At 34.0% G+C, this 10,732-nt stretch overlaps 2 protein-coding genes across 2 annotated transcripts; both read right to left on the bottom strand.

Annotated features, from left to right (window-relative positions):
* Window positions 1-1,170: 1,170 nt before the first annotated feature.
* LOC145046497 (uncharacterized) lies at window positions 1,171-1,785 on the bottom strand. The gene has a single exon (XM_078994783.1). It carries the CDS (start codon window positions 1,783-1,785, stop codon window positions 1,171-1,173), a length of 615 nt encoding a protein of 204 aa, XP_078850909.1.
* A 1,570-nt stretch (window positions 1,786-3,355) lies between these two features.
* LOC145046496 (zinc finger BED domain-containing protein RICESLEEPER 2-like) lies at window positions 3,356-4,791 on the bottom strand. Its single transcript, XM_078994781.1, has 2 exons — window positions 4,374-4,791; window positions 3,356-4,080 (listed from the first exon to the last, which is right to left on the bottom strand). The coding sequence occupies exons 1-2, from the start codon at window positions 4,789-4,791 to the stop codon at window positions 3,356-3,358; spliced, it is 1,143 nt and encodes a 380-aa protein (XP_078850907.1).
* Between the last annotated feature and the right edge of the window lie 5,941 nt (window positions 4,792-10,732).

The following is a 10,732-nucleotide window of genomic DNA, read 5'->3' as shown; positions in this document are numbered from 1 at the left end:
TTACTTAATTTTAATCTGACCTATAATTGTGGGTGTTACAAGTTTAATGATCTGGATTGCATCCAGAAATCTAAAAAGTCAAACAAAATGAAGGATTATGAAGGGCCTCTTCGTTCGTAGTTAGATGATCATGGCAAGATGAAACCCAATGAATTCACAAAAGATAAAACCTTAACAAGAAAAAAACCCATGAACACTTGATTTTTACCCCAAGGTTCGTTACTTTAAACGTTTCTGTCAATGCATTTTGTGAATGTGGCTTGAAATAAATGTCGATCATATGACTTTTGATGATAACAAAAATGAAACCATAATATTTGTTATTTTACTAATCAATTTTCCGGTGCGAAGGTAATTAATAATGCTTACATTGGTGATACAGCGAAAAATCAATTCAATGCTGTTAAATATATAATGTTTATGGTTCAAACTAACATTTTGATATTAATTATGTATTTGTATAGTTTGTATTTGTAAGAGGGGTGTTACAGGTATAATTAGAATATTAAAGGGTTGAAGGTGTACAGTTCATTTGTTGGCTTGGGTTAACACACGGGTCTTCGGGTAGAAGGTGACCCGAATACTTAAAAGCTACATAAGCTAGAGAAGGATCATTGATTCATTCTAAGCTAGAGAAGGATCATTGATTCATTCTGTTCAGCTCTGTAACTCTCTCGCTTCTCTTGTTTTTAGGGTTTTCTCCATATTCAAGGTTTTCTCTGTATTTGTGTTAATAAGTTCATTGTTCTTGATCATCTTTTAGATTAGGTTGAGTGAACTATTGTTGAGGGTAGTGTAGGGTTTTTGTAGTGAGGTTTACGTTGTAAGTTTGTGAAAACCACCTGTCTTTTAATCCTCAAATGATATAATAGATGGTGATGTTTGGTATCTTGAGTTTTTACTACTTTTTACATGGTATCAGAGCTTTAGGGCTCCGATTCTCGGCTCAGATCATCAATCGACGCTTCGTCTTCACTGAATCGAGGTGACTGTTTCGGTTTCGTGTTCTCATTTTCGTTTCTCTAATTGATCTTCATAATCTACTTAGGACTTTCCCTTCTAGTTCTGTTTTGAGGAGTCTTTCCTCTTTTTTCGCTTCCCTTGCCCGATAGCCAAGATGGGAGCAGCAGCAGGAGGAGTGGAGGAAATACTCTTTCCCTTTATTCCACTCTAAGCAGTTCTCAACAAGCTCTGAAGTTGACTCAATGTGACTTCCTCCTTTTTTAGATGAGAAGTCATGATAAACTGATCATAACAAGAAGGCAATGAATGTAACACTATGTCAATAGCCAATTCTTCATCAAAGTTCGCATTAAGCTTCAAGAGACGATTTACATAGCGTTGCAGGTAGGTCGTGACGGACTCTTCGTCCTTCATCTTGGTGGTTATGAATGATTTGACTATCACATAGCTTTCCTGACGTGCTCTTTGATGGTACTTCTCCATCAAGTCCTTACACATCTCATAAGGCCAATAGTCTTCATAAAACCATTGTAGCTCAGGACTCGTAGTGGTCACCATGATACACGACACCTTGGTCACGTCTTTGTAGTGGGCCATATACTCAGCTATTTCTATAGGAGTAGCTTTTGATTCATTTATCTCATTCAACTCTTTTTCGAGGATATATTCCTTATCCTCAAATCGCAAGGCCATCCTAATGTTGCTCATCCAATCATTAAAGTTGGAGCCATCGAATATGACCTTGGGACAAACTCTCAAGAGAGAGAATGTGTTTGTAGATTTGTTGTCGGAGGAACCTGAAGCGTTGTTGGAAGTTGACATCTACAAGAGAAGAAATACAAGTTTTTGATTAAATAGGGAAATCCTTAATATAAAACCCAAACGAAATATTAAGGCTAGGACCCAACACAATAATTCACAATTAAGAAAAGGGATGTTGTAATCTAATTGTAAGTTATTTGAAGGTAGGTAAATGAAGATTTACCAATTTCACCACGAAAAATGAAATTTAAACGAATTAGGTTTTAAATGAAATTCCTAGATCTTCTGAGATTCATTGAAATATTCAATGGTATGTTTAATCTCGATTATGCCATTTCTATTTATGACTGAGATACCGAGGCTCACAAACAAGGTGTGAATAACCATGCAAATTAGCTTGGTACTCTCAATGTCATTTATCATCTAATCAATGTGCCAGTTATGTAACGAACCAATTTTCACGTCCGAAAATTTCGTTTTAAAAATATTACTTTAGAAAACATTAACAATTAAAAACATTGTTTGATCAAACCATAACACAACGTAACCATGTCTAAAAGCCAAACCATACAACCCATCAAAATATCAGAGTACAAATCCTAGTGAATCTCGTAAATGTGGAAACCAGAGTGTGTGCATGATGTGCCGCTACCGCGCCAGCTCCTTCCCCTTCGAAGAAGAGGTACCTGAAACCAAAACTAGGGATGAGCAAAAGAACCGAACCGGACCGGGGAACCGGTTTCGGCCAAAATGAAGAACCGAACCGGCCCGGCGGTTCTACCGGTTCCGGTTCCGGGTCCGGTTTTTGCCGGTTTTTCGAGTTTGGAACCTACTAAATTACCTTGTGTTATATTGGTTTTTCGGGTCCGATTTTTGCCGGTTTTTCGAGTAATTCCAACAACTAATTTACTTTGCGTTTTATTGGTTTTTTATGAAGAAGTGGATGTTTAAATACTAGTAAATAATCAATATTTTAATAATAAACGATTCAACATTCAAGCAAATTAACCATGGATCTTTAATCTTTTATTTAAATTATTACAAGCAAATTAAACATGGATGTCGTCAAAGTTATGTTATTAAGTATCCAACATTCAAACATTCAACATTCAAAATACACTTTCGACATTCAAAATATACTTCCAAGTTTCACCAACAAAAAAAAACAAAGTCTAATATGTGGATTCCAACATTTCTTTGACATTTTGACTAATTCCCCGATCTCTTCCCCGTTAGCTTCAAGTTGTGTATAGCATCCACAATGTCTATATATAATACAAAAGAAAAATGTTATTACTTACTAAAATGTAACAAATACTAATAAGAAGTCAAAAATAAGATGTAACAAGTATTAGTGTATTACCGATAGCGAGGTCATCGTCAGCTAACACATCGTGCACTTCGTCGTAGTCATATATAGGCAAGCTACTCTTTCTTAGCCAATCTTGAGTGCAGATCAATGCCTCCACAATCACAACGGACAAATTAGTACGGTAGTCGGTAATTACTCGACGACCATTACTGAATGTGGATTCGGATGCTACGGTGGAAATTTGCATCCCCAAAATATCTATTAATAAACAAATTAGTGTATAATACATGACACAAATTTATAATTTAAAATTTTAAATTAGAGTAAAAGAAGGTCGATACCTCTTGCCATTCGAGCAACGATCGGGAACCGCACCGAATTATTTTTCCACCATGTGAGGATATCATATCCTTTGTCAAATCCGATTGGGTCCTCGTTTAAGTATCGTTGTAATTGACTTTCTGACGAAGTCGAGGGGAAACTTCCCGAAGTCATATAACTTCCAAAGAATTCGTTTTCGTCATCAAAATTAACAACTTCTTCGGGAGTTTCTTGTTGAGACGATGAGGTCATGTTTGACCTTTCCAAGTATGTCTTGAAAAACTTATCCAATTTGCATTCGATATCAATAACCTTTGCACGTGCTTTGGATTCTATCTCATCAGCGGACATCTTTTTATCTTTGTTCTTGGCTTTAAGCATTTGGGTAAAAACAACTTTCATAAACTTTAACTTGCATTGAGGATCTAACAATGTCGCAAAGAAGACATAATCACTTATAGTATCATAGTCACCCCAATATTTGTCATATTTATCTTTCATATCCGGTACCATAAACATAAAATCCGGGTTGGTTTCATGTTTCCTAAGATTTTGCTCTATATCTAAGATCTCCCGGGTATACGTATGGAAGATAGGCTTTGTTGAACACGAAACTTTTTTAGTTTTCTTCTTAAACTTCTCAATGAACTCCATCATCTTTTTAATCATCTCAAAATCTGAATGTGATGGTACCCTTCCCACAGTTTTCTGAAACATTGGATCTACAAAAAAAGAACAACAAAATCAGATTACGTTTTATTGTTGTTAGAAAAAAAAAATCAGATTTGACACCCTTCCTTGCGGGGCTTGTAACTCATTCAATTTTTAACCAAATGAAGCGCTTTATAGTCTATACTCAACTACAAATCCTAATCTACATGTAGGAAAAAGATTCAGGTCAAAACAAGTTAAATTGAACTAGTTATGCACAATTTAATATTTGGACTGATTGCTAAAGAAATAAATATTGCTAATTTTAGTGCTGAAATATATTTGATTAATTGATTTTATTTACCTTGATGGCTATATTCGAGAAATGCGTCTTTCACATCGTACGCTGATCTTAGCAATTCAAAGGTAGAGTTCCACCTTGTTGGAGTTTCACCACACAAAAACCTTTGACTTTCTACAACCGCATCCTTCATGGCTTGTTTAAAGGTCTTGATCCGTTGCGGGGAGGCTCTAATGTATTTCACCGCATCTTGTAGGTTTTTTACATGATAAACTTCGTGTTTTAACCCCATTTTCACAACTAGGTTTATGATATGAGCCATACACCTAATGTGAAAATGTTTGCCATTCTCGTAAATACCCGGTAGTTCTTTCACAATGATGTTGATTGCCGCGTCATTTGTCTTGGCATTATCAACGGTCATCGTCATGACATTCTTCATCCCCCACTCGTTTATGCAAATTAGCAACTCCCGGGCCATGTCTTCAGCTTTGTGAGTATCAACCTCTCTAAAGTTGACTACCCTTTTGTGCATGACAAAATCTTCGGTAATGAAGTGGGCTGTGACAACCATATAATTTATCTTTTGACACGAGGATGTCTACATGTCGGTTGTCAAGTGGATGGCTGTTTTGGGGTTGCTCAAATGTTTGTACAACTTCTACCTCTCCATTAAATAGAATGACACAACATCACGAGAAATTTTATGCCTTGAATGCAATTTCACCCTACCATTGAGGGCGTTCACAAATTCTATGAATGCCTCGTTTTCAATGAATTTAAATGGTAGTTCGCCGATGGTGAAAAGGCCTAGCAAGGCAAGTTGGACCCTAGTATCATCATGTTTCCATGTGTATACATGACCCTCACCATTAGGAGCTTTCGTAAATGACAACTTTTGTTGTTTGTCATCAACTTCTTTCGGTATGTTGTCTGGATTTAACTTGCACCCATTAAAATGCTTATTTATTGACGTTGTCCCATTCCGGTTTGGATCCGCAGCTAGTAAATGTAAACAATAATTACATTCGGCCCACTTTCTTTCAATTCCATCGTCCTCCTTTATCCATTCTATCTCGAAGTATTTCCAAACAGGAGCGGTACAATTATCTCTACCCTCACCTCGTCTAGTTGGGTTAATCCGGTCCCTTAACTCTTTTTGAGTCTTTTTTTTGTTTTTGGGTTTTGGTTTTGTTGGGTATCTTTCTTGTGTTTGTTTTTGTGGTGGTGGTGGTTTTTTTGTTTGTGTTGGTTTTTTTGGTTGTCTTCGTTTTTGTGGGGTTGCAAATTTTCGTTTTTTTGAAGGTTGTTGTTCTTGTGGCTCCTCTTCTTGGTTTGATTCATCACTTAGTATGACATTCCATGCCGGTGTTTCTTCTATATAATCTTCTTCTGAATCCTCTCCATAATCCTATATTCTCAAAATAAAACATATAATAAGTCATATTATGTTTAAATGCTGAAAAATAAATATAAAAAAAAAAATCAGATTTGACACCCTTTCTTCCGGAGCTTGTAAGTCATTCAAATTTTAACCAAATCAAGCGTTTTTATAGTCTAAATTCAACTACAAATCCTAATCTACATGTAGGAAAAAGATTCAGGTAAAAAAAGGTTAAATTGAATGAGTTATGCACAATTGAACAACAAAATCAGATCACGTTTTATTGCTGTTAGAAAAAAAAAAATCAGATTTGACACCCTTCCTTGCGGGGCTTGTAACTCATTCAATTTTTAACCAAATCAAGCGTTTTTATAGTCTAAAATCAACTACAAATCCTAATCTACATGTAGGAAAAAGGTTCAGGTAAAAAAAAGTTAAATTGAATGAGTTATGCACAATTGAACAACAAAATCAGATCACGTTTTATTGCTGTTAGAAAAAAAAATCATATTTGACACCCTTCCTTTCGGGGCTTGTAACTCATTCAATTTTTAACCAAATTAAACGTTTTTATAGTCTAAACTCAACTACAAATCCTAATCTACATGTAGGAAAAAGATTCAGGTCAAAACAACTTAAATTGAATGAGTTATCAACAATTCAAAATTTGGACAGATTGCTAAAAAAGTAAATATTGCTAATGAGCTAAATGCTAATCTTACTTGATCATCAAAGTCTTTTCCAATCCAATTAGCCGGATTACCATCTTCAATATTGGCATCATGAACATCCGAGTTTCGGTATCTTGATGATGGTACATTTGGTAACCCATCTAAATGCTACATTGTCAATTTTACACATTAATTATATAACAAAAGTACTAAAAAATTTGTAGTTTTGACAATCTTACATAATTACATTCATACTATAAACAATAAACTAATCTAACAAAAATCTTGCATATATGTCTACAAAGTACATTGTTAAATGGAGCTTAAAACATGAAACATATATTATATGTACAACCTTTCATCCGTAAAGGAGTACTCCACTATGAGACTATGATCAAGAATCAAGATCTTTTAATTAACTAGGGATAACAATGCATATATTTGGAATGGATACAACAAAAGCAAAGAAAAAAAGCTTGCATGCATGCCATTATTTGGAGAATCATTGAAGCATTGAAGCAAATATTGAAATATATAATCTTAAAACATGAAATATAAATATATGTTCTTACTTGATCTTCATGAACATCCATAGTTTGAATCATTGAAGCAATTGAAGATGAAAATCAATGAAGAATTGAAGGATGATAAAGAATTGAAGATCGGTTTAAAATTGGAAATGGAAACTTGTAAACTGTTGGATATTATTCCTTTTATATATCAACTCAGATACCGATGGTTGGAAATATAAAAATCTGACCACTACAACAAAAGGCTCGGTTACCAGTTACTGTGTGATAGATATATAAGTTTAAGATATAAGATGTAAATATATATATATAAAGAATAATAATTGCAGAATAAGTATAAATATAAAAGCTATAAATGACTGAAAGCTATAATAATATAAATGACTGTATTTAAATGACGTAAAGCTATAAATAATATAAAGGACTGTATTTAAATGACGTAAAGCTATAAATAATATAAATGACTATATTTAAATGACATAAAGCTATAATAAAGTATATAAGTATATAAATATATATCAAGTAGGTTCGTCAATAAATTGACTGAACTGGACTGATGGAACGACTGGTCGATATTTGTTATTTGAATGGACTGGTCGATATTGAGACTCTTGGAGCGACTGGCCGATATTTGTTCAATGATCAATCCGGCATTTGATAAGTAGTAAAAAGTTCATTTTCATGTAAATGGGTTGTTTACAAAACAGTGCAAAGTACACGAGTCATGTATTTGTATACGGGTATTGGGTGTTTTGAGGAGATTTGATGAGGTTGGAGTGGTTATTTGGAGGGTGGTAGGAAGTGTAATAATGTTGTAGTTTTGGTGGTGTAAGGTAGCAAAGATGGTGATATTGAAAGAGCTTTGGGTGGTGATGAATGTATATTTTCGTAGTAAATCTCTCTGGATAGCCAATTCTCTCTCGCGTCTCTTTGGGGTTTCCCGTGGTCAAAATCGTCCACGAAAATTTCTAGATGTAGGTAAGGTACTGAAGAATTGATGGTGAAAATCTCCCTAGTAGTATTTTGGCTGTGTTGTGCTCGGTTTTTTGTTTTCTAACATGAAGATTCTGAACTTGAAAACAGAAATCTCTCTGGATAGCCAATTCTCTCTCGCGTCTCTTTGGGGTTTCCTGTGGTCAAAATCGTCCACGAAAATTTCTAGATGTAGGTAAGGTCCTGAAGAATTGATGGTGAAAATCTCCCTAGTCTTTTTGTGCTTGTACCGAGCCCAGTTGTCTTCGTTTCTGACTTGAAGATTCTGCTGTCGAAAAACAGCAAGTGGTGATGGTTGTAGTTATTTGAAAGGGGTTTTTTTGGAGGAGGTTTAAGGATGGTATTTGGAGGGTGTTAGGAGAGTATTTTGAGGTTGTTTGGAGGTTGGAATGAGGTTGATATAAGGTGGTGAAAGTTTATGAAGATGATGATGTTTGATGGGTTGAAGATGAACACCTTGAGTTTGAATGAAGAAGATGAAGATAGTTGATGATGTTCTTCATTTTTGGTTGTTGTTGATCTTGATGTTCTTGGTTATCTCCAGGGATGAAGATTGAGAGGGTGTGGTTTTACAAACGAAAATTCACTATAGCATATGAATCTCTCTTAGTCTCTTCTATTATCACTAACACTAAACACACACTACATACACATGTATATATATGAGAAACAAATATCTTATAGTAGTACACTTGAGTGTAAGTTGAAAGATGCAAGTTGATGTAGAGCTAGGAGCAAAGAACGTGGGAAGGTTTTAGGCTTCTTCATCCTTGACTTTTCTTGACTTCCTCCTTTGTTTGACTTATTCAACACATATACATATCTATATATATATAATACATATATATATAACACATACATATATATAATACATATATATACATACGTGTATATATATATATATATATATATATATATATATATATATGTATATATATATATATATATATATATATATATATATATATATATATATATATATATATATACTGGTGAAACTTTTTAGTCACACAGCTAATTTTCTCGTCTATGCGCGTGCTTTCGTATTTTCCGTTTTATCACGCATTCATGCAACCTGAAATAACTGATAATATTTGTTAGATTGTATAAAAACAGTTCATCTTATTTCAGTTATGGTCACATACAAGGTTACATAAGAACATTTTTCAACAATTTCCCCCTATGTGATCATTGCTGAAATAAGGACAGGTATGATATAATCATATTGACAGTTTAACTTTTGAAGATTCGAGATAAAAGATTTGTCAATAGATAAGATATATATAAAACCATAGCAATTGATTTGAAAGTTTGTGACTTGGTTTAACATATCTTATGTAAAAGATTTTCAGAAATTTGTTTCCGAATCAAAGTCTCGGGTTCGGTTATCAAAGGGTAGCCATATATGTATCTAAAGAAATTTCTTAAGATTTTATAGCATTATTAATGACGACAAGTGGTTTAACAGGTCGATTCAGATGAACGCTCATAGGTATAGCTCACACTTCACTTGGGTGTTTGGTTGTTCTGGCAGCAGAACAAGTTAATGATCACTAAAAACGAGTGATATCTCTCTCTGACGACTCACACTCATATTGGAGGTGTTCAGCTATACTTTTCTTGAAAGTCACTTAGTATCATTATTAGATAATCAATCACATAAGACTGGTTTCGGCATTACTCAGCGGGTTTCTTCATTCATGCCATTAACTTTCACTCTCTCTCCGTCGGGAAATACATGTAGAGGGGTTTAGCAATTTTCATAGTGCAGTTTGCAACTAAGAATCTTCAGTGATGAAGGCTACAGTATCCCGGGAAATCCATTGTTGTTGCAGCTTTTTCTTTGATGGTATCCTTTTTGTTGATCAATATCCTTTTGTTGTAAAAGGATATTTTGTTTTAGCATCGAGAATTTGCTACATTTGAGAAATTTGGGATTTTTGAGAGTATCTATCTTGCGGGATTAAGATATCCCTTTTTGTGAAAAATGGTTAAAAACAGATCACGAGATCTTTTGATGTTTGCTTTGAAATAACCATTTGGTTGAACTTTGTTTGAAAATACCAAATGTAGAGTTTTTTTTTTTTTTTTTTTTTTGTTTGGTATTTCTTCGGTGAATGATTTGGCTTTCTTGTTGATTCTTCTTTATCTTGTTTCATCTTTTCTTGTTGATGGATCACGGGATCTCAAGACATCATTTTTGGTTGGCTTATATCTAGGTAGGGATTAGTGGTATAAAAGACAGTTTGTCTAGTATGTAAGAAATGAATGTATCGTCCCTGGTCATTTTGATATCTAAGCAAAAATGAGACCGTGACAAGGTATAATCGGATATACCTTATAAGCAATAGTGACACACCTAAGCTCACAAGAAATGAATTCCACAATGATTCAGATTGATGAGGCACAAATTCTCACATGGGTTTTTGTTTTCATCTGAACCTCCTAACCTTATGTCCCTTTTTAAAATCATCAATAATGAAATAAAATTGAAGGAAATAAAGTTATGTACATTATGAAAAGTAGGAGATTTGAACCTTCACTCCAATTGAGAATCAATATGACTTAAAATCTTCATCGAGCATAAGCATCTGAAAATTAAGTCAAAAGACGATTAATCACAAGGTTCTATAAAAGCTTATTATGGCAAGTCTTTTATTATATTTTTGAAGATTTGTTTTTCTGAATGTTTTTGGAAATATTGGTTATTTCAATGTTTTTGGTTTTTTTTGAAAAGAAAGCATGTTTCAAATGTTTTTGAATTTTCTTTTTGAGTGAAAGTAAACACACTTTTGTACAAACAAAAAGTAAAAGTTTAAGGATGGATGTTATCTGGATTTAACA

Source organism: Lactuca saligna, chromosome 5, assembly GCF_052625555.1.
Source record: "Lactuca saligna cultivar CGN05327 chromosome 5, ASM5262555v1, whole genome shotgun sequence".
Taxonomy (NCBI): domain Eukaryota; kingdom Viridiplantae; phylum Streptophyta; class Magnoliopsida; order Asterales; family Asteraceae; genus Lactuca; species Lactuca saligna.
The sequence above is the reverse complement of the archived record's forward strand: the minus strand, read 5'-3'. Positions and strand labels throughout refer to the sequence as shown.

What these genes read in the sequence shown, in the direction of transcription:
- LOC145046497 (XM_078994783.1), bottom strand. Translation starts at nt 1,785, where the DNA reads ATGTCAACTTCCAACAACGCTTCAGGTTCCTCCGACAACAAATCTACA.
- LOC145046496 (XM_078994781.1), bottom strand. Translation starts at nt 4,791, where the DNA reads ATGGCCCGGGAGTTGCTAATTTGCATAAACGAGTGGGGGATGAAGAAT. An exon ending in TCTCGAATATAGCCATCAAG is followed by an intron (nt 4,081 to 4,373) that starts GTAAATAAAATC and finishes CTTTTTTTGTAG; the next exon opens with ATCCAATGTTTCAGAAAACT.